This window comes from Ruditapes philippinarum, unplaced genomic scaffold, assembly GCF_026571515.1.
Source record: "Ruditapes philippinarum isolate M1 unplaced genomic scaffold, ASM2657151v2 ctg4845_1_1_1_1, whole genome shotgun sequence".
Classification (NCBI taxonomy): Eukaryota; Metazoa; Mollusca; class Bivalvia; order Venerida; family Veneridae; genus Ruditapes; species Ruditapes philippinarum.
In genome coordinates, this window is record NW_026863303.1 from 40834 (window position 1) to 66637 (window position 25804).

At 34.0% G+C, this 25804-nt stretch overlaps 1 protein-coding gene across 1 annotated transcript in view; it reads left to right on the plus strand.

Moving 5' to 3' along the window:
* Nucleotides 1–25775, plus strand: part of LOC132721780 (NADH dehydrogenase [ubiquinone] 1 beta subcomplex subunit 5, mitochondrial-like) — a gene marked incomplete at its 3' end in the record, with an annotated part of 45481 nt that extends 19706 nt beyond the window's left edge. Inside the window, 3 exon segments of the mRNA XM_060706157.1 lie at nucleotides 17715–17781; nucleotides 24080–24141; nucleotides 25729–25775. Of these exon segments, the coding sequence (XP_060562140.1) occupies nucleotides 17715–17781; nucleotides 24080–24141; nucleotides 25729–25775 (176 nt within the window).
* Nucleotides 25776–25804: the final 29 nt, after the last annotated feature.

Here is a 25804-nt window from a genome sequence, read left to right on the forward strand (position 1 = left end):
AATGAAGGCTTTAATATTTTCAAATGAAGTTTTCTGTAGTTACTTTAAATGTTTGTCTAATTTGTTTTGAAATAATGAATTTAATTTTAATTTCATGTTGATTTCTATTTTTTCTTCATCAGTATTTAACGTCATTAGATTTCAAGAAAACTTTTGTTAGTAGTGTGACAATTCTGCAATATTTAGAAAAGAAGCAACGTCTGTTACTATTATTTTAGATTATGTCATATGGATGTTACAACCTAAAGCACTCTAAAAATATTGCAAAAAATAACATTTTTCATAAGGTGATTCTGATTGCCTACACTGACTGTATTTGTCTGCTCAAAGGGGCATGAAATGTGTTCCTGCAGCAATAAAGCTGAGAGACATCTGATATTACATTTACAGCATTTCCTACAAAGTATCAATAAAAAAATCAGTTCCAGAAACCATCATTCATTCCAATTTCAAATTGAAACTTTCAAAACCTAGTTTTAAAACAAAAACATACTGTAGTTTATTCCTTGAAGCCTTTCCTGGTCTACAGTAATGTTGGCTTCCTTTGTGCCAATGCCAATGACTTTCCAGTATATTCTTCTGCTTTATATTATGATAAAAGACAGCAAAGCTGGATTGCCATCTTCTTGTAGTTTGGAATACCTGCAAACTTGCTTTCAAGCTGACTCTGTAATTAAACATTTATAGATGAAAATTTGTGAATTATGTCATCATAGTTTCATGCACTCATCTTGTTCAATACAATCATAGACAAACATAACATTTATATTCATAGAATATCCTCTAAACAATTGTATTTAAACTAGCTTACAAAGTTTTAAACATATAGATCTAAAGTAGTTTGTATTTTATACTTATTGGAAGAAAAAAACAAAGTTTTTCTGCATAAATTTATCTAAAAGTTATTTACCTGAACCTTTTTACTATTATGTTTCTTTTGTTTATCTTCCTGTCTCAGGTCATTGATCTTTAGGTTCAATTACAGCAACCAAATATCTAATGTCACACTTAGATAAATGTTTTCTTTGAAATTTCCAAAATATGCTCCCTAACATTTAAAACAAGATATCTCCAAAATTGCTTAAATAAATCCATGTTTCCACTTACAATTTCCAACTATAACCACTTGACCCATTAATGTCTGAGATTCAAATTTTTCAACAGTTTATTCAGGATAGGTCCACCATAATGTGAAACAGGGGTGATCCAAAAATATCAAAGCCACCATCATTTTAATTTTACATTTATTGAAGGTATAAATATATCAAATGATAAATAAATGTAAAAGTTGAAAATTTTAATAAGTTCTTGAAAGAGAATCACAGTTGCAATATCATATTAGACTGATTGTATTGGAATGTATAAAAACCCAGACTCCCCCTGACTAATCACATGGAACAATCTGGTCTATCCCAGAATGCCCAATGAGAAGATTGATTAGTCGCCGCTAGAAACCGGCGACTATATTTGTAATAGTTTAATATTATACCTATGGTAGGAGAAGCCCTTAAAATCTGAAAATAAAAGCTTATCAATCATTGAACAATTAAAGACAACAATTATTTTTCAGTAATCACAAAAAATCAAACATATGATAACTTTGCTCAGTGGAATGAAATATGCACATATTGACGTCTTAAAAAGCAACATTACAATTTCAATAAAATGAATCAATAACGTATCCCCAAGGATCAAGTCATTGAATATTAGAGATACTATTACTTTTTTTTCTATGTGTCAAGCATTGCTATTTTATAAATAAATAACTCATGAATGATATTTGAAATGACTCTTTAGAACTATTTGGTTGTTTTTTTTTTATGAGACCTTTAATATTACATTATTTTATCTAATTATAAACAAAATTTATGCTCCCCTGGTCTTTCGTAAGAATCACGTGACTACATGTTTATATATGTTGTATATCGTTATAAAATCTATTAAAGTAACAGATTGCAGACATGTAATTTGTTAATGGTGGTAACTGATAAGATGTAAATCATTGTAATTAATGTACAGATAATTACAATAAGTTATTTTTCATTGAAGTTTTTTCATACTTATATCATAAGAGAAAACTTTTTAATTACTTTAAAAAACATTTCAAAACCTTTTTCCTTTCTTCTTGGTAAAGGGTTTAACTTGGCCCTTTCTGTCAAAACATTCGACAAGAAAGTTCAATGGTTTAGTTTAGGTTGAACATCCAAAATAATGTTATGCTTAAGAGGCACATTATTGAAATATATAATGGTAATCGTTGATTCGGATATTCCGTCGGTTTCCGTTCACGCAGGTTCCCAAAACGGTATGAGTCCAGGGGTTCCAGAATCGTATTATATACATTAATGAAAATAGAAAAAAATAATAAACTTCTTTGTTGATAGTTTATCGCACTGAAAGGCAATTAAACGTTAAATTTTATATACGTATGTAAAAAACGATTTGGAATACGTGTTATTGATTTCAACTAAATTATATATTTTTTGTATAGCACATAATAATGATGTACAACATTTTTACAGTAAAATTGTTTTTTTTCATGTAATAATTAAACATTTATTTTCATAGCGCTTTGCAAAATTCGATATCGGTAATGATTTTCGTAATTATTCTGAATTGAACTAGTAACCCAACGGATTCAAATGTTGGGTACAAAGTAATGTATAAAGAAATTACAAGAAGAATTACCAGCATAGCATTGCCTTACAAGCCCAGCGACAAACATTACTCAACTCATTGTGTCTCTTATTTTTATACTTGAACCATTAAACTTATATTTTCTTATATCTATGATAATACAATCATTTTTCTATCCGGCGACTTGATGCTTTAGCATCAAAATCTCTACTTGTCATGCTTAGATAGAGGAAACCACCTGGGGTGCCATTAGTTTTATCTGATCAGTGTGTTATATTATGTGTGTGAAATCTTAGTGGATGCAGTATTTATTTATCCTGATTATAAGAAATTATCAAGAATACTGGTCATTATATTTCAGACATTCAATTGTACATAATTATATTAAAAGGACAATTTAAAATAACTATGAATGTTTATTGTACACATTAATTAATGGCAGAGTTAATTGTAATCTGAATGTATGTCACAGACTTTTTTTGTAGAATATACTATTTTATATGGCATAAAACATATATTAAAGATTATATGGCATTCTTATTTCAGTGTTGCTAAAATACAGGCTGTCAAAAAACCCTAAGTAAAGTCTATATATAGAAAGAAACAGTAGGAAAAATACTGATGCATTTGGAATCTAATAGACATAAACACTGATTGTTTCTTTTTGTATTATAGTTTTGCTCTTTTATCTATTTTTAAAAATGAAGAAGATATCTAGTAACAATAATTATAAATAATAAAAAATATATGAAAATAATCTATTTTTTTTAAAGTCTTTTTGATCATCAGTTATTTGAATAATCTTTCTTTTATTATGATTAGATGTGATACATTTATAGCCATTAATAAATGTATTTTATGGCAACAAGGAATTATTTAACTTTTCCATGTTTTCACACTTAAATTTTTTTAATTGATTCCTCCCAAATAAATAGCTTCAGAAATTTAAAGTACAAATTTATTTAGAAGGAAGTTCAGGCCATCGACAATGTCCATACTGAAAATTGATTTCCCTGGACCATGCTGTCTTGCATGGACTCGAACCATGGACAACTGTTTGCTCTGACCATGGATTAAAAAAATATTCATGGGCATTCTACAGCGGGGTTGGTAGCTTGGCTTGAGTAAATCTGCCAGCTTTAACTGTTGATCATTGCTTTTGATGCCCATTTTAACTTTAATTGTGATTATCATTATGGCTTAACATTTTCCGAGATGAAATTTAGTAAAGTACAAATTTCCGAGGTCATTTCCAAGCTAAATATTGGCAAAGTGTTTCCAACAAATTTACTTAAATTTTCTAAGTTCTTTTCTGAGCAAAAAAATGACAAAGTTCTTCATTTCCAAGCTTTTTCCAAGCTGATTTTTGGCAGAGTGTTAAATTCCGAGATAGTTTCCAAGGTTTTCTTTATTTCCAAGGATTTTATACCAAAAACCTTGGATAAAGTTTCCAAGGTTTTAAACAAAACCTCGGAATTAAAAAAAAACCTTGTAAAACTGGTTAATTTCCAAGGTTTTTGAAGCAGTTTCCATGGTTTTTGTGTCGCCTTGAAAAGGTGACATATAGGGGTTACTTTTGTCGGCGGCGGCGTCTGTGTCGGCGTCGTTGTCTGCGTCCCCTAAAGCTTGTCTGGAGCATAACTCAGTCACTATAAGTCTGATTGACTTCAAACTTGGTATGCATGCTTCTTTAAATAACCCAAAGTGCAGTGCACAAGGACCGGTACTCTGCAGTTTTTATTTTTTGAGTTATTGCCCTTTGTTAATTTTCATACTTTAATTTTGTCCGGGCCATTTCTCATCAACTAAAAAAGCTATGGACTTGAAACTTCATAGGATGATAGATCTCATTAAGAAGAAGTGCAGTGCTTAAGAACCGGTACTTTGCACTTCCTAATTTTCGAGTTATTGCCCTTTGTTAATTTTCATACTTTATTTTTATCCGGGCCATTTCTCCTAATGTATAAAAGCCATGGACTTGAAACTTCATAGGATGATAGATCTCATTAAGAAAAAGTGCAGTGCATAAGAACTGATACTCTGCATTTCTTATTTTTTGAGTTATTGCCCTTTGTTGATTTTCTTACTTTATTTTTGTCCTGGTCATTTCTCCTCAAGTATGAAAGCTATGGACTTGAAACATCATAGAATGATAGATCTTATTGATAAGAAGTGCAGTTCACAGAAACTGCTGCTCTGCACTTATTATTTTTTTAGTTATTGCCCTTTGTTATTTTTCCTATTTCATTTTTGTCCTGGCCATTTCTCCTAAACTACATTGTTCACAAGGCGACACATCCGACTCGCGGAGTTCTAGTTTTCATAAACCGCGGAAAATCTACACCCGGGATATGAGCCCTGTCACGACAAAACCAACATAGTGCGTTTGTGACCAGCATAGATCCAGACCAGCCTGCGCATCCGCGCAGTCTGATCAAGATCCATGCTGTTCGTTTACCAACTCTATTACAAGTGGAGAAACTGACATTGAACAGCATGGATCCTGATCAGAATGCGTGGATGCGCAGGCTGGTCTAAATCTTTGCTGCTCGCAAGTGCACTATGTTGGTTTTGTCGTGATGCGGCTCATATACTTTTAAGCTCAAAATAGCGAAACAATTCTTGCAACTTAATTTAATCACAACTGAGTCCACTTCCTGGAACCAACCAGTACAGATGTCATATGAAGAAATATGATCGTGACCCGATTAGGGCTTGAACCCATGATCCCTGGGGTTGAGAGTTAGACACAGGGTTTTAACACCCCTTCCACATGTAATAATAATATTACTTTGTTGTGGATATCTAATGTGCCTACACTATAGATCGTACACTCCCCTTTTAGTTCAAAATTTACACAAATATTCATCTAATAACAAGGCAATGCCCAGAACCTATATCTCTACTGTGCAGGGTCAAGCTCATCTTGGAGGTCAAATGTCATACAATTTGTGTCCTTTCTATAAATCATAATTCTACCACCTGAAGTTCAAAATGTACTCTGTGAAGTTCCCGAACAAGGGGATTAAAGAACCTATTCCGCCACTGTGTAGACTCAAGGTTAAGATCACCTTTCACCTTTGAAGGTCAAAATTTCGACAAAGTCAATGTCTGCACATTAAATAATATACATGTACTTTTTGAAGGCCAGTAAAAACCATTTAGCTCATTTTTTTTTACAAACAAAAATAATGATCAATTGCACTACGTAAAATGCCTTGTCATAGAGATGGTTTGAATATTTGTCACTCTTGTGGTAGCTTCTAAGTTGAGATTTGATGTAGAATAGATTAGTCAAAAAATATTAATTTGGTTTATACTCACTGGTCAAGGACTTCCAGGACGAAAATGTACTTTTACCTCTTTTTGGCTGGGTTGCACTGGTGCAAACCGAATTATAGTATGGTGAATGTTGGGCGGCGGGCGGGCGGGGGAAACTTTCGTAACAGTTTTCTCAGCAACTACTTATTATAGCCTTTTGATATTTGGTATACAGCATCAACACATGGTCCTATACTGTGGGATTTGATTTCAGGTCTGTCACTCATCTACTTCCTGTTTGCTGACTTAGTTAAATTTTCAACATTAATGGTCAATAGTAGGAAATTTTCGTAACAGTTTTCTCAGCAACTACTTATCACAGCCTTTTGATATTTTGTATACAGCATCAGCACATGGTCCCATACTGTGGGATTCGATTTCAGGTCTGTCGCTCATCTACTTCCTGTTTGCTGACTTAGTTAAATTTTCAACATTAATGGTCAATAGAAGGAAATTTTCGTAACAATTTTCTCAGCAACTACTTATCATAGCCTTTTGATATTTGGTATACAGCATCAACACATGGTCCCATACTGTGGGATTCGATTTCAGGTCTGTCTCTCATCCACTTCCTGTTTGCCGACTTAGTTAAATTTTCAACATTAATGGTCAACAATAGGAAATTTTCATAACAGTTTTCTTGGCAACTATATATCACAGCCTTTTAAGTCCCCTACCGTCAGTCCGTCAGTCCGTCCTAAACAAAACTGGATCCCGCGATAACGCAAAAAGTACTGAAAATATTTTAATGAAACTTGATATATGGATAGATCAGTATGGAGATTATGCACGTCTTTTTCTTTTCTTCCTATGTTGAAAATTCTGGTTGCTATGGCAACAAATAGACTGAAAATATGACAAATTTTACACATAACCTGGATCCAGTGATAACACAAAAAGTACTGAAAATATGTTTATGAAACTTGACATATGGGTAGATGGCAGTATGGAAATTATGCACATCCTTTTCTTATCTTCCTATGTTGAAAATTCTGGTTGCTATGGCAACAAATAGACTGAATTTCAAGATTTCTTATTCTAGTTTTTAAGTTTTTTCACTATAAGTTCTTTATTTCTTAAGGTATTTTCTTCAAACTTTAAATATAAGTTGCTTGTCATCAACCACATCATATGTGACAAGGTTTACAACTCTAGTACAAAATTTATCAGAATTACCTCCCTTGAACTTAAAATTTTCATGAAAAAAACATTGTTAGTCCCCTACCGGTTTACCGGAGGGGACTTTAGGTTTACCCTCTGTCCGTCTGTCTGTCTGTCTGTCTGTCTGTCCGTCTGTCCGTCAGTCCGTCTGTCCACAAAACTGGATCCCGCGATAACGCAAAAAGTACTGAAAATATTTTTATGAAACTTGATATATGGATAGATGGCAGTATGGAGATTATGCAGGTCTTTTTGTGTCGCCTCTACGGAGTAGTGGCGACATATAGGGATCACTTCTCCGTTGTCTGTCTGTCCGTCTGTTTGTCTGTCCGTCTGTCCGTCACAAAACTTGTCCGGACTACTGCTCATAAACTACTGGTGCAATTTCATCCAAACTTTACAGGAATGATCAGTACCAAGTCTAGTTGTGCATATTGTCAGCATTTTCCGGTTCAATGATTTTTGTCAGAGTTATGGCCCTTTAATAATTTTTATTTTTAAGTTTGTCTGGACTACTTCTCTTATACCACTAATGCAATTTCAATGAAACTTTACAGGATTGATCTGTAGCTCAATTCCTTGCGCATATTGCACGGGTTTTCTGGTTGAATGATTTTTGGCCGAGTTATGGCCCTTTGATAAAAAGGTCTTTTTTTCTGTGTGTTGCCAGATACACAAAAGCTTGTCCGGACTACTCCTCATAAACTACTGGTGCAATTTTATCCAAACTTTACAGGAATGATCAGTACCAAGTCTAGTTGTGCACTGTCCGTCTGTCTGTCAGTCTGTCACAAAATTTGTCCCAACATGAAATTGGCCATCATGAGGCGACACATGTGATTACTGATCGCTCTTGTTCTTTTTTTCCTATGCTGAAAATTCTGGTTGCTATGGCAACAAATAGACTGAAAATATGGCAAATTTTACACATAACCTGGATCCAGTGATAACGCAAAAATTACTGAAAATATTTTTATGAAACTTGACATATTGGTAGATGGCAGTATGGAAATTATGCACATTCTTTTCTTATCTTCCTGTATTGAAAATTCTGGTTGCTATGGCAACAAATAGACTGAATTTCAAGATTTCTGATTCTAGTTTTTCAGTTTTTTCACTATAAGTTCTTTATTTCTTAAGGTATTTTCTTCAAACTTTAAATATAAGTTGCTAGTCATCAACCACATCATATGTGACAAGTTTACAACTCTAGCACAAAATTTATCAGAAATTATCACCCTGGAACTTAAAATTTTCATGAAAAAAAATATTGTTTTTTTTTTTTTAATAACTTCTTTTCTTCTGAACGTATCTACTTCAAACTTCATATAATGTTTCTTATTATCACTCAACATTTGTGAGTGTTCAATACTCTAGCAAGACTATTTCCAGAATTATGCCCCTTTTGAACTTGACTTTTTTTTTGAGAAATTGGTAATTTTCTTCAATTATGATAGGATTTTCTTCAAACTCCCAAATCATAATAATATGACAAGGTTTATAAATCTAGCATCCATATTTCCAGAATTATCTCCTCCTTAAACTTTATTTTTCCTATTCATTCTTTTAACTTTCATTTACTTCAAATTCAAAATATACATTCAATATTCATACCTTCATTACTAATTGTTCTTTGTTACACTCACATCATGTATGACATGGTTATCTCCTTTTTTTTAGCTCACCTGTCACTTTGTGACAGGGTGAGCTTTTGTGATCGCTTTTCGTCCGGCGTCCGTCCGTCTGTCCGTAAACTTTTGCTTTAAATGACATCTCCTCAAAAACTGCTGAGCCAATTTCATCCAAACTTCACAGGAATGTTCCTTTGGTGGTCACCTTTAAAAATTGTTCAAAGAATTTAATTCCATGCAGAACTCTGGTTGCCATGGCAACCGAAAGAAAAATCTTTAAATATCTTCTTTTAAATAACCCTAAGAGCTAGAGCTTAGATATTTGGCATGAAACATCTTCTGATGAGTGTCTACCAAGTTTGTTCAAATAAAAGCCCTGGGGTCAAAATTGGCCCCGCCCCAGGGGGTCATAGATTTTCCCTATATGCATATAGTAAAAACTTAAAAAATCTTCTTTTAAAGAACCCAAAGAGCTAGAGCTAAGATATTTGGCATGAAACATCTTCTGATGAGTGTCTACCAAGTTTGTTCAAATAAAAGCCCTGGGGTCAAAATTGGCCCCGCCACAGGGGGTCATAGATTTTCCCTATATGCATATAGTAAAAACTTAAAAAACTTCTTTTACAGAACCCAAAGAGCTAGAGCTAAGATATTTAGCATGAAACATCTTCTAGTGAGTGTCTACCAAGTTTGTTCAAATAAAAGCCCTGGGGTCAAAATTGGCCCCGCCCGGGGGGGTCATTGATTTCTAGGGGTGTGGATCGTCGGATAAGTGACGATCCGATCCGAACCACGATTCAGCACTTATGATTCACAAATCGAACCACAAATCTTTTGTTTTCAAGACACCCATAAAAACATGTACATGTATTAGTTATAAAACATGTTTATTAAAAACAAACAGCGATACTAAACATTAAACATATAAAATATAAACTAGGTTTATGTTTTTATTCTTTGGAAGAGTATTTTTGTTTTGTTTTATGAAACCAATTACTTCTTTGCTCAGCATTATGGTACGGCACCTTGTATTTAGGTAAACTTCCCATAATTTTAACTCAAATCGTATTTTTCTCGATTTTAAGAGTGTAAGAAACAGTGAATGTATATAAAAAAAGTTAGATCGCGATACACGATCTTTGGGCTTACGAATATTCAAACTCGATTTTTCACTTTGATTCGTGATTATTCGAGTACTCGGATACTCGCCCCAGCCCTATTGATTTCCCTATATGCATATAGTAAAAACTTAAAAAATCTTCTTTTAAAGAACCGTAAGAGCTAGAGCTTAGATATTAAGCATGAAACATCTTCTAATGAATGTCTGCCAAGTTTGTTCAAATAAAAACCCTGGGGTCAAAATTGGCCCCGCCCCAGGGGGTCATTGATTTTCCGTATATGCATATAGTAAAAACTTAAAAAATCTACCTTTAAAAGAACCCAAAGAGCTAGAGCTAAGATATTTAGCATGAAACATGTTCTAATGGGTGTCTACCAAGTATGTTCAAATAAAAGCCCTGGGGTCAAAACTGGCCCGCCCCGGGGGTCATTGATTTTCCTTATATATGTATAGCAAAAACTTAAAAATCTTCTTTGAAAAAAACCCAAATAGCTAGAGTTTAGATATTAAGCATGAAACATCTTTAAGTAAATATCTACAAAGTTTGTTCAAATAAAAGTCCGGGGGTGAAAACTGGCCCTGCCCCAGGGGTGTCATTGTTTTTAACTATATGTGTATAGTAAAAACTTAAAAAATCTTCTTTTAAAAAACTCAATGAGCTAGAACTTAGATGTTTAGCATGAAACATCTTCTTATGGGTGTCTACCAAGTCTATTCAAATAAACAAATAAAAGCCCTTGGGTAAAAGTTTGCCGGGGGGGGGGGGGCTATATACAGGTGAGCGACCTCAGGGCCATCATGGCCCTCTTGTTTAAATTTTGCTTCAAAATGTTATATTTTGATAACAGGGATGTTTAAAAAATAACTTTAGAGTGTCCTTCAATCTGTCTGTCTGTCTGTACATAAAAACTGTTCACTGTGATCACTTAAAATAGAAACATAAGTGAATGGCCAATGGCCCTATAGAATGTTGCTTGGGCTCTTCCCTTGCAGAAATTACTGGTAATTTACCAGGATTTTACTAGGATTTTAGTGGGAAATCCCAGGAATATTTACAGGGATAATTCCTAGGAAATGCAAGGAAATCTGAGGAATTTCCAGTTACTGGCTGGCGGTAATTGGAACGACTGAAAACTACTGGTAATAACTAGAAAAAAAATGTGAAACCAGGAATGCCTTAGATCGACTTGTACTGGAAAATCCTAATTACTGAGAATGACCTGCCCACGGTATTTGGAACATTTTTCTAGTCAATCCCAGGCATTTCAAGGCATTTCAAAGACCTATGATAATACCAGTAACTCCTGGTATTTTTACAATCTTAGGAATGACTTAGAATGACCTGCCCACGGTATTTGGAACATTTTTTCTAGTAATTCCTTGGCATTTCAAAGAACTTGGATATCCCAGACGTTCCTGGTATTTCCATGATTTAAGGAATGGCTGGAATAGCCTAGGATTGCATTGTACTGAAATTTCTAGCAACTGGGTATGACTGGACCACAGCTGAATTACTGTTACTAGGGCCACCAAAGGATCATTACGATTAAAATCAAATAATCAGTTTTGTAGAAGATATCATTACAAGAAATTGCTGACAATACAAGATGCCATTGGACACAGGGCAATCACATTACTTCACATAAGCACATTGTACTGATGTGAACTAAAATGGGCACTTTTAAATCCAGTTAAATGACAAGCAGTTCAACATCAGTCATAAGCAAACTATTAAATTTAATAAAAAGCATGATTGCATATGAAACAAAGTATTTTCCTTACAGTTTAATTGTTTTTGTATTGTTAAGACACACTTCTTTAGATATATATCATTGTAGTTACTGGAATGCAATGAGCTTTGGCAATAACACTTGACTTAAGATTCCTTTTTTTAAAACAGTGTAACATGTGACACCTCTTTGAATTTAGCACTAAAAGTTATTTATTGCTGTCTTCTGAAATGAGTAAATCCTTGCTGTAAGATCCAATTTTTGCCGGTTTAATAATTTTCTTGTCATCAAATCTTTCATACTGAGAATCGCAGTAATCCACTGAATTGATGATCTCTGGTAATCAAATGAAATGTTGATCTTTGGTAATCCAACGACTTCTTTGCATTTTCACAGATATATATATATATATACAACAGATAGGAAGCTCTAAAAATAGATAATAGTCAGATTTAGACCCACAGGCTTTGCAGGCTTTGGTGATAATTGGGTTTTCTCGATAGTCTCCAATTTTCGCACTCTCGTTAAACGATATCCATGAATTATTGTTTACATACCCCGACATAGATTTTCATCAGAGAAATATTTGTATAGAAAAGTGTGTATAGTACCTTTTACAATAAATAACTATTGCTTTCTATTTAAGCAAAAAAATGTTTCATCTTCCTCCGGGAATCCAATATGACGGTGTTTTGGCTATTTTTACCCAGGATGCATCAAATCTCTGAAAATCCCGCAACATATGATAACTTATAAGAACACAATTCTGCCAATACTGAATTTAACTGTGTGACATCACAGTTTCTTCTCCATGTATATTTAGCTCCATGGCATTTTGTACAACTTGCCCTCTTTCAATTACCTGAAGAATTTATGACAGTTTCTTTATCAAACGTTTTTGACCCGTTTTATAGATTTAAGCTCTCACTCTCCTCAGCTTTGAACATCATCCACAAATTAGTTGAACTCCTCCCTTTGTGGCCTTGTGGTACCAATTCTTATCTGAAATCAAACAAATACATTTCTCTACATATGGAAATATACCAAGATATTTGAAAACGAAATAAATACAAATCACTTGGCAGGACGTGAAGTGGATGCACACTTGGTTCAAGCAAGTAAAATCATTGCAAACTTGACAAAATGGTTTCTGTGTCTTAAATATTTACAAAACTCTCACATATTTTTTCAGGTAAGTCGGTTTGTATGTTATTTGATTTTTTTTTAAATGGCCATTCATGAAGGACGTGTTTATGACACACTCTGTTCTGGGCCTCAGATTTGTAGCTTTTGGTTATACAAAGCTATTGAAGTTATAAACTGGTCATGTACATATTTTGAAATTTGATAAGTGAAAATCCAGGGCGGTTTTTATGCTCATTTATTCACATATGTAAGTTTTGAAGTTCACCAAAAAAGGCAAACTAATGAAAATATACTGTGCATTTTTTTTATTATTATTTATTATCATTGTTATTCCTGTAATTTAGTGATGTTGATCATTATTTCTGTAAAGTTGGTTGATTCTAACTCAAGCACTCAAGGAACAAATAACACAACATAATGAAACGGTTTTTACGAAGTCAAGGGAAATAACTCTACAAATACGGGATAAATCCACAAGAGGAACCCAAGGTGCACAACTACATATGCTGACCGACCTTCCCGTAAGGTTTAATGACTCTATGTCAAATCCTTTTTGATTTACATGCAACAAGTTGAAAATTGCAAAAATTTTCTAAGTCAAGGTCAATAACTCTAAAAAATAAAATAAATCCACACGAAAATATCCAGTGCACAACTTCACATGCTGATCAACATTCCTGCAAAGTTTCATGACTCTATGTCAAACCCATTTTGAGTTACATGCGACACAAGTTGAAAATTGCAAAATTTTACTAAGTCAAGGGCAATAACTCTAAAAATACTATATAAATCCAGACAAAAATACCCAGGTGCACAACTACACATGCTGATCAACATTCCTGTAAAGTTTCATGACTCTAGGTCAAATACTTTTTGAGTTACATCCGACACAAAAGAGAACGGACGGACAAGGGTAAATCTAAATGCCCGCCACTAAAGTGGGGCCACAAAAATATCTTGTTCAAGCGTGTTCAACCACTTCATGTCCTGCCCCCTAATACAATAACAGATTACAGTCATCGAATTTAGCACTGGCCCGGTGGCCCATGACCAGTGTAAATTTTAAGAGTTAAATATATAGTAGAATAAATTCAAAACTGGAATTCGGACGAGTATATTCAAAAATCTTAAATTCAATGACTGAGATTAAGGCAATGTATTCAGGTTAGTGCTTAAAGTATGACACTGTTTGTGCTATTTTTGTTCTTTGCAAATCATCATGTGGGATTTATTTTTGACGGACCAGTATTCAGATTCTCTAGTATAGGCTTAGACAGTGTCAAAGACAAACCATTTTAGCTAGGCTGTCACTTGGACCACTGAATGACCGACAAATTTTGGTGGCCTAGACAACTTTTTTAGTGGTCCAATAATTCCTATACATGCACAGAAATCTAGAGATTAAATCACACACAAACACACACATAAATCAAAAACAAACAGAAAACATGATTTCTGTTTCAAATAAATTTTTGGAGGTATCTTATTGTGATTTAAAAATACAGTCTGTCAGTAATGTGTTATTTTAAAATACAGACATGATGTAGGCTTATTGAACATCATCTTTTCTTGTTGATCTTGTTTATCATATTCTAATATATAACTAGATCTACATAAATTAATGGTCATATAAAAATATTGTTTCTTTATGAAAAACTTTTTTTTCTAATACAAGTTCAAAATTGCTAAGGTAGTGAACTGTCTGCATACTAGGGTATTGCACTGTCTGGGGTAAAAAAAACTTGCTAGCCATGCATTTTTCAAAACAATATTTTGTACTTTTAAAGGGCATAAGCAAATAATTTCCTGCAGGGAAGCACAGCCATCTTCAACGATGCTTTGTTTTTTATTTATTATTATTATATCTTTCCTGTTCAACAAAGAAATAAATAAAAACAGGTCGCGAAAATATGTGACAAATGTCCGTTTACGCATTTTTTCCAGTAAGGTTTAAGTATCTGAACTGTAACTAGGAATAAGCTGCAAATACAATTATTATTTCTATTGTTACAGTCGGCAAATTGTTACAAACTGTTACAAAATAATGCTTTTAGAAGTGAAGAAAGGTCATTAAAATAATCTCTAGACTCTTCATTTTTTCTAGAGGTCATAAACACGCCGGCTCTGTTTGGGAAAAATCAGTGCATTTATGATAATACTCACAGTGAATTTCACCGATTGCAGCTTTGAAGGTCTTCTTCTGATAATTTGCTTGAGCTATTTCACCTTCCTCGTTGTATGTCTTTATTGGGGAGACGATATTAGTTCACTGTCGATATGAGACGAAGTGTCTGCCGTCTTTGAATATTGCGCGCACAATAAACCTGTGTTCTACGTAATAAACCTGTGTACTACGTCAGTAACATGTGCTTGATTCGCAAAATTTCGTGTAGTTCCGTTGTTTTTGCCGTCAATACAATGACTGAATAATTTCAATTATATCGTTGAATTTTATTTCACAAATCTATTATTTTAAGCCCAACAAGCGCTTGAATTTCATACAAAACTACAGTAGTTTCCAAAACAATTGTGTTGCTACGTCATCAGTATACGTATCCAATACGTCATGAAATTATGCTCGTCTCGGTTAGCGTAAAATCCGGAAATTGCTCGAGTATAATCGTAAAGGTTCGCTGGTTAAGTAAAGACTAAGTTATCATCGTTAATTTCCGTCAGTTTAAATATGACCTGCCACATATAGGCCTACTTTAATTCTGGCGGGGATTCGGGTTTTGACTCGTGAAAATTTGGAAATGCACAAATTTGACACGTGAAAAAATCTGCACAAGAGTCTATTCGCCACATGGGATTTTCAACTATGCAATAATAATCACCTTAAATCCACCCCTAATTAGATCTACATATGTTCAAATCACAATCAATTAAAATGTCAACAGGCAGTATAAGCCGTGTATAATATTAGTTATAAAGATCGTTGACAGGTTATATGGCCCTATATAATCGGCTATTTGTAAATATAACCCGAGCCGTTAGGCGAGGGTTATATTGCAAATAGCCGTTTATATACGGCCATATAACCTGTCAACAATCTTTATAACGAATTTATAATACAGCAAGCATCATTTTTAGAGAAAAAAGGTAAGATTTCTTCATGAATCGACAGCAGCCGTGTATATAAAACTATATAAACGTCACGATTATCCAATGAAAAATGACGTTACAAACGTGCAGTATTATAAAGTGGTTTATACACACAGCCTGTGCACTGAAGCATGACATCAGTGGATGCAATGACAGCGCTAAAAATAGCTCTACACAACTGATAAAAATTACATACTTCAGATGTCAATTATTGATTATTTTCTTAAGGTTTATAATACGTCTTTGATTTACTTGGAGTGCCTGTACATTTGTTATTTCTTTTTGGATTATATCATGGAGTTGAATAGACTGTATATCTGTGATTATATATTCCTATTATCTATTAATTAAATGGCCAATGATAAAATTGTCATAATGCAGGTTGACCATTAAGGTCAATTGATTATTAAATTTCAATTAAATAATAATAATAAAAGTAATCCTAGAAAAATATTATTAAATAGATCTAGATCAGTATGTTGTTTTATTTAAAAAAAGAAAGAAAACATTTTTATTTTCAATTTTATTGTCTTCCTTCTTTATTTACTTGTTTACTTTCAACAAAGAGAATTCCTAGTCTTTAGGAATTTATGTAAGATTCAAGGAATTTAGCACAGATGTTAAGGATTTTGTTCTACAAGATAAATTCTAAGTAATTCCTAAAGACTAGGAATTTTGCGAAATCTTAAGTCTTAGAAATCTCAGAAAATAAATTACAATTCCTAGTATAACTTTGAAATTGATGAGTTGTTTAAAAATTATTAGAAATGCCTAGTTCTCAGTAACTGGTACTTCCTAGGCCATACTAGAATAGCCAAGACTGGTTTTAACATTCTGGAATTTTCTAGGATAATAACTGGGAAATACTGGGACTTTTTAAATACCAGTATATATTTCTGCAAGGGTTACCGGTAGGGGACTTATGGATTGCTTGCAATACTATGATAATTGCTTGTTTTTTTTAATAACTTCTTTTTCTGAATGTATCTACTTCAAACTTCATATAAATGTTTCTTATTGTCACTCAACATTTGTGAGTGTTCAATACTCTAGCAAGACTATTTCCAGAATTATGCCCCTTTTGAACTTAGACTTATTTTTGAGAAATTGGTAATTTTTACTCCAACTTCTTCAATCATGATAGGGTTTTAAAAATGTTATATTTTGATAACAGGGATGTTTAAAAGATAACTTTAGAGTGTCCTTCAGTCCGTCTGTCTGTACATAAAAACTGTTTCCTGTGATCACTTTTAAAGAACTTTTTCAACAAATTTACTTAAAATAGGAACCTAAGTGAATGGCCATTCAGAATGTTGCTTGGGCTCTTACCGGTAGGGGACTTATGGATTGCTTGCAATACTATGATAATTGCTTGTAATATTTGGTATACAGCATTAACACATGGTCCCATACGGTGGGATTTGATTTCAGGTCTGTCGCTCATCCACTTCCTGTTTGCCTATTTAGTTAAATTTTGACATAATTAATGATCAATAGATAGTATGAAATTTTCATCACAGTTTTCTCAACAACTTCTTACCACATTCTCTTGATATGTGGTTCACAGCATTGACATGACTGTGATCCCATATTGTGGGATTCCATTTCAGGTCTGATGCTCATTCTTTTCAGGTTTACCAACTAAGTATAATTTTCAACATCAATGGTCAGACAGTGGTAGAAAATTTAAGTAACATCACAGCCTCATGATATTTTGTATACATATGCAATCCGGCCTTTTCTGTCTTTGACCCATTTTTATCATATCATTTTCCTTCAGGTGGTTAAATACAAAGCACAATGTTTACCCTATTTGTCATTCAGCCACATTTTGATACTAAAATTGATATTTATGTTTTATTTCAGTATTATTTCCTAGGGCTAGGAATAATTCCAGCTGGCTTGTTTATCACATATCTTAATGTTACACAAGGTAAGTTGAAATCAATCATTTTTCATAGTAAGACAGAGATTTTTAAAAGTGACAGGGTGAGCTTTTGTGATAGCTGTCTGTCGTCTGTCCATCGTCCGTAAACTTTTACTTTAAATGACATCTCCTTATAAACCACTAAGCCAATTTCATCCAAACTTCACAGGAATGTTCCTTTGGTGGTCACCTTTGAAAATTGTTCAAAGAATTTAATTCCATGCAGAACTCTAGTTGCCATGGCAACCTAAAGAAAAAACTTTAAATATCTTCTTCTAAAAAACACAAAGAGCTAGAGCTAAGATATTTGGCATGAAACATCTTCTAGTGAGTGTCTACCAAGTTTGTTCAAATAAGAGCCCTGGGGGTCAAAATTGGCCCCGCCCCAGGGGGTCATTGATTTTCGTTATATGTGTATAGCACAAACTTAAAAAATCTTTTTTGAAAAAAAAACAAATAGCTAGAGTTTAGATATTAAGCACGAAGCATCTTCTAGTGAGTGTCTACCAAGTTTGTTCAAATGAAAGCCCTGGGGTCAAAATTGGCCCTGCCCTGGGGGTCATTTATTTTCCTTATATGTGTATAACAAAAACTTAAAAAATCCTCTTTGAAAAAAATCAAATAGCTAGAGTTTAGATATTAAGCACGAAGCATCTTCTAGTGAGTGTCTACAAAGTTTTTTCCCAGGGGACATTGATTTTCCTTATATGTGTATAGCAAAAACTTAAAAATCTACTTTGAAAAAACTCAAATAGCCAGAGTTTAGATATTAAGCATGAAACATTTTCTAGTAAGTGTCTTCAAAGATTGTTCAAATAAAAGCCCTTAGGTCAAAACTGGCCCTGCCCCAGGTGTGTCATTGTTTTTATATGCCCGAAAGAATTTCGGACATATTATGTTATATCCCCTGGCGTCCGTCTGTCCGTCCGTCCGTCTGTCCGTCCGTCCGTTAGCAATTTGGTTTCCGGAGCATAACTTAAGTTCCATTTGGCCCACAATATTCAAACTTCATAGGATGATTGTCCATATTGGGTAGAAGACCCCTATTGATTTTGGGGTCATAAGGTCAAAGGTCAAGGTCACTATGACCTTAGAACTGAAAACGTTAGCAATTTGGTTTCCGGAGCATAACTTAAGTTCCATTTGGCCCACAATATTCAAACTTCATAGGATGATTGTCCATATTGGGTAGAAGACCCCTATTGATTTTGGGGTCATAAGGTCAAAGGTCAAGGTCACTATGACCTTAGAACTGAAAACGTTAGCAATTTGGTTTCCGGAGCATAACTTAAGTTCCATTTGGCACACAGTGTTCAAACTTCATAGGATGATTGACGATATTGGGTAGAAGACCCCTATTGATTTTGGGGTCATGAGGGTAAAGGTCAAGGTCACTATTACCTTAGAACTGAAAACAGTTTCCGGAGCATAACTTAAGTTCTATTTGGCCCACAGTGTTCAAACTTCATAGGATGATTGTCCATATTGGGTAGAAGACCCCTATTGATTTTGGGGTCACAAGGTTGAAGGTCAAGGTCACTATTACTTAGAAATTGAAAACAGTTTCTTGAGCATAACTTTAGTTCCATTTAGCCCACAATATTCAAACTTCATAGGATGATTGTCCATATTGGGTAGAAGACCCCTATTGATTTTGGGGTCACAAGGTCAAGGTCACTATTACCTTAAAACTGAAAACAGTTTTCGGAATATAACTTAAGTATCATTTGGCCTACTGTGTTTAAACTTCATAGTTTGATTGTCCATATTGGGTAAAAGACCCCTAATGATTTTGGGGTCACAAGGTCAAAGGTCAAGGTCACTTTTACCTTAGAATTGAAAACAGTTTCTGGGACATAACTTAAAGTTCCATTTGGACCACAATATTGAAACTTCAAAGGAGGATTGTTATTTGAAGGAGGTAATACTTTATTTTTGTCCCATGTCTTACAAATGCTTCATCTTTACTAAAAAAAAAAAACACTTTCGGGCATATAATGCTCCGCCTAGCGGTGCTCTTGTTAACTATATGTGTAAAGAAAAAACTTGAAAAATCTTTTTTTTAAAAACCCAATGAGCTAAACCTTAGATGTTTAGCATGAAACATCTTCTAATGGGTGTCTACCACGTTTGTTCAAATAAAAGCCCTGTGGTTTAAACTGGCCCCTCTCTCGGGGCCTATATACAGGTGAGCGACTTCAGAGCCATCATGGCCCTCTTGTTTTTTGCTTATTTTATAGCCATTATTGGGTCATATTCCCAAATTGAAAGTAGTATATTATTTTCCCAATTCACAGGAAAAAATTCCCAATTGAAAGTTTGTATACAAATAAAAATATTTAATAAAAATTTTAAAATCTTTGAAAAAAAAAGCTTCTCCACTGTAATAGTGCTTAAATGTTTGAAGATGCCATCCTACTTGTAGACAGTAATTGTTTGCATCCAGTTTATCGCCATGCATTTTTTCCCCAATTTTTAACAAAAAAAACGCTGAAATTTCCAATTCCATGGGTATGGGTCATGTTCCCAAAATCCTGGAAAAAATCCCTGTAAGATGTAAGTTTATTGTGTGGGTTTTTTAGTCCCTCTGACACTATTACTGTGGTTACTCTCCTTTGTATAAAAATAGAAAAATAACTAAGTAAATGAACCGGCCTCTGTGGGGGGGGGGTTAGAGTTGATGACTTCTAATCTAGTTACCTCTCTGGCGTGGGTTTGATCCCCGGGAGATGCTTTGGTAGTTTAGTGCGGAGGAAGGTAGTCTAGTACTGGTGTAACTCTCCAGGAACGATGGTTAGGAAACTACCTGCCTATATGACTAAAATACTGTTGGGAGAAAAGGCATAAAAAATGAAACCAATGAATGTTTCAAAATATGACAAGAAATGAGTGATCAGGTCCTTTATCCAGCTAACAATGTATATTTCAAACACTTACATAAATAATAATGGTGTTGAATTACTGAATAGAATGATTCAATAACAACATATTTTTTAACAAGTACCTGCTTATTTAAGGTATCATAAAATTCAAGAAATCATATTTTCGCAAATATTTCTGGATGCAAAAAGTCCACTTTTTGACACTGGCAAAATTTTTGTGGCACAAATATATCAACTTAAACAGTATATGTCAACACATAACTGAGATTGTCATGTTAACACTTCATATTAAAAATATGCACTATGCTAGCTGTAATTATTTTTTATTGCATGCTTTTCGATGGATTATAGAAATATATCAGTGATTTATAAACTGGTAATTTCACTGTTTGAAACAGTGAAATTATCAATTTGATAATTTCACCGTTTTGAATTTAAGCCCGTTACGTTGTCTCAGAGAAATACCAGCATGCACAGTACTGGAAACCAGCTTAATGACGTGACGTCGTAAATGACATCACGTTGTATTAGAATTTGGCGCGCTTTTCATTTAGTACTAGTTAGGATAAAATGTCTTTTTAAACGTTTCTTAGCATGTAATAAAAAGACAATTTGTTTAGTTTAGTGTTAGATCGAAATATATTTCACCTCGTGAACACCAAAAGTTCACTGCGCCACTCGTGAAATATACCTTTTGGTGCTCACTCGGTGAAATATATTCCTATCTTACACTGAGCTTAACAAATATCCTCTATAAAATACCAAATGCACAAAACTTGGAAATCATATTTTTATCCCCCCACAATGTGGGAGCTTATAGTGTTGCACTTGTCCGTCCGTCCGTCAATTCGTCAGTCCGTCCCGAAATCTTGTGAACACAACTCCTCTTAAACCGGATGGCAGATTTTGCTTAAACTTACAGGGATGAACAACCTTAATGTGTAGATGGTAGTAAAGGAAGGAATTTTCGCTGCGACCAAATTTAACAGAATTATGGCCCTTTGTTGATTTTTTCACTAGATACTACATGTATGTAGAAATTTTGTGAACGCAACTCCTCTTAAACCGGATGGCAGATTTTGCTTAAACTTACAGGGATAAACAACCTTAATGTGTAGATGGCAGAAAAGGAAGGAATTTATGCTGTGACCAAATTTAACAGAATTATGGCCCTTTGTTGATTTTTTCACTATATACTATGTAGAAATTTTGTGAATGCAACTCCTCTTAAACCGGATGGCAGATTTTGCTTAAACTTCCAGGGATGAACAACCTTAATGTGTAGATGGCAGTAAAGGAAGGAATTTTTGCTGCAACCAAATTTAACAGAATTATGGCCCTTTGTTGATTTTTTCATAATAATATATACTATGTAGAAATTTTGTGAACGCAACTCCTCTTAAACCGGATGGCAGATTTTGCTTAAACTTCCAGGGATTAACAACCTTAATGTGTAAATGGTAGTAAAGGAAGGAGTTTTTGCTGTGACCAAATTTAATAGAATTATGGCCCTTTGTTGATTTTTAGTTTTCAACTTGTGGCACATGTAGTCCAAAAAATATTTGACCTAGAGTCATGAGATTGACAGAACAGTGGCATGTGGGGGCATCCGTGTCCTAAAGGACACATTTCTAGTTTTGTCTTGGAAATTTTTCTTCCTTTCTTTTTTCAAAAATTCTTAGCAGTATCAGATACATGTGAAGTAAAGATGATCAAACAGCCTAAGGCCACTTATTATAAACCTTTGCAACCCTTTGAAAGTTTGCACACCCTTTTTCTCAAGAATAATGTATGGTTATTTGCATTGCTTTGCCTGTTAAGGTCATCAGCGCAGTCTGATCAGGATCCATGCTGTTAGCTATCAGTTTCTCTACTTGTTATAGGGTTGGTAAGCGAACAGCATGGATCCTGATCAGACTGCACAGATCAGACTCACTGCACGGATGTGCAGGCTGGTCTGGATCCTTGCGGGTTGCAAACGCACTATGTTGGTTTTGTCATGACACAGCTTATTAGTCCCCTACCGGTTTAACCGGAGGGGACTTTAGGTTTACCCTCCGTCCGTCTGTCTGTCTGTCCGTCTGTCTGTCCGCACTCACAGGAGAGTAATTATGTGGCTAGAGGGACAATAGGTTCTCTTTGATGTCATTCATTCCGTAATGCTTTTATGTGGCTATTTTTCTTTTGCGTGGCTAAAAGAACAATAGAGAGAACAATAGAGTAGCCACATAATTACTGTCCTGTGAGAACGTCCGTCTGTCAGTCCGTCAGTCCGTCCGTCCACAAAACTGGATCCCGCGATAACGCAAAAAGTACTGAAAATATTTTTATGAAACTTGATATATGGATAGATGGCAGTATGGAGATTATGCACGTCTTTTTTTTTTCTTCCTATGTTGAAAATTCTGGTTGCTATGGCAACAAATAGTCTGAAAATATGGCAAATTTAACACATAAACTGGATCCAGTGATAACTCAAAAAGTACTAAAAATATTTTTATGAAACTTGAAATATGGGTAGATGGCAGTCTGGAGATTATGCACATCTTTTTCTTTTCTTCCTATGTTGAAAATTCTGGTTGCTATGGCAACAAATAGTCTGAAAATATGGCAAATTTAACACATAAACTGGATCCAGTGATAACTCAAAAAGTACTGAAAATATTTTTATGAAACTTGAAATATGGGTAGATGGCAGTCTGGAGAATATGCACATCTTTTTCTTTTCTTCCTATGTTGAAAAATTCTGGTTACTATGGCAACAAATTTCAAGATTTCTGATTTAAATTTTTCAGCTTTTTCACTATATGTTCTTTATTTCTTAAGGTGTTTGCTTCAAACTTTAAATATAAGTTTCTGGTCATCAACCACATCATATGTGACAAGGTTTATAACTCTAGCACAAAAAATATCAGTATTACCTCCCTTGAACTTAGATTTTTTAGGGGAAAAAATGTTGTCTTTTTTAAATAACTTCTTTATTTCCTAATGTATCTACTTCAAACTTCATATATATGTTTCTTTTTATCACTCAACATTTTTGAGAAGGTTAAATACTCTAGCAAGACTATTTCCAGAAGTATGTCCCCCTTGAACTTAGATTTTTTTCGAGAAACTGGTATTTTCACTCCAACTTCTTCATTCCTTATAGGATTTACTTTAAAATCCCACATCGTAATAATATGACAAGGTTGTATAAACATAATTTCCTTACTAAGCATGGAAACTTAACACATTACTGTGATATAGACAAACTTATTTTATTATGTTTTGTGGTGGATATTTTCAAATACAGACTTCATCCTCAAATTCATTATAAATGGCAATACACAGGAGTGTATGACAATTAAAGAACTTTTTGAGGGACCGGTAGGGGACTACTGTATTGCCCGCAATACTATCAAATGCTTGTTTAATTTCAGGTCCTGCTCAGTTGGTAGACACACCTGAGGGTTATGTTCCAGAACCACATGAGTACCACAGAGTAAGTTCATTAGTACCACAGAGTAAGTTGATTAGTACCACAGAGTAAGTTACCGTAATTAGTACCCCAGAGTAAGTAAATTAGTACCACAGAGTAAATTAATTAGTAGCACAGATTAAATTAATTAGTACCACAGAGTAAATTAATTAGCAGCACAGAGTAAGTAAATTAGTACCACAGAGTAAATTAATTAGTAGCACAGAGTAAATTAATTAGTACCACAGAGTAAGTTAATTAGTACCACAGAGTAAGTTAATTAGTACCACAGAGTAAGTAAATTAGTACCACAGAGTAAGTTAATTAGTACCACAGAGTAAGTAAATTAAGTACCACAGAGTAAGTTGATTAGTACCACAGAGTAAGTAAATTATTACCACAGAGTAAGTTGATTAGTATCACAGAGTAAGTTGATTAGTACCACAGAGTAAGTTAATTAGTTCCACAGAGTAAGTAAATTAAGTACCTAAGAGTAAGTTGATTAGTACCACAGAGTAAGTAAATTATTACCACAGAGTAAGTAAATTAGTACCATAGAGTAAGTTGAATAGTACCACAGAGTAAGTTGATTATTACCACAGAGTAAGTTGATTATTACCATAGAGTAAGTCAAGGTCACAGCCAGAGGTCATAGATTAACAAAGTCTGTTACAAGGTATATTTTGTGTCAGGTCCATAACGTCTTCAAAGATCAAGGAATTTTGAAATTATGTTGCACAAATGTTCACAATAATAAGACAAGATGTCATGAGCGAAACCAGTAGTCTACCTCCAAGGTAAAGGTTACAATTGTAAACCTTAACATGGTCTTTTAAATGGTATATATTGTGTGCAGTCTATAATTATTTTATTGTTCAATGGATTTGAAATAACTTAGCAAAAATGTTCACAATAATGGGACCATGTGTCATTAGCAACATCCAGACTTCTACCTTCAATGTCAAGGTCACACTTGAGTGCCAAAGCTTAACATTGTCTGTTCTTGGGTATATTTTGTGTGCGGTTCATCAATCAAGGGATTTTAGAATAATTTTGCACAATTGTTAACAATTATAAGATGACATGTGATGCGCAACACCTAAACCCTTACCTCAAAGGTCAAGGTCACACTTGGAGGTCAAGGCCTAAAATAGGCTGTTACATGGTAAAATGCCAAGTTTGGCCAATGCAAATAAAGGTCATTGGTGAATTAACCACATACATTGATTGATGACTGGACACGAAATGTACCCTGTAACATACCATATCCTCTGTTTGAAATAGTAATCACAAGTATACAAATGGATTTCTTTTGACACATACACAGGAGTTATTACATTATATTTCTTTAATGAATTTTTTATACTGGCATGTGCAGATCTAGAATAATATATAGTATGTTTTTTTTTATAAACTAAAATAAAATATTCATATTAAAATTAATGTAAATATGCCACTGTTACAGGTAAATGAAGTAAGTGGCATATTCCTCCTATGGACTGTAGTATTTTTATATTGAAATCCCTTCAAGTATAAATGAAAAGTTCAAAGCAGGGTAAGTTCATTTCAGTTGAACAGGTTAAAGGTCAAGATATATATTTATTTTTCCAGTTGCCACTGACAAGGTTACTTGCTAAATATGGAGTTGAACCTATTGAAAAGAAAACATGAAAGAACTTTTTACTAT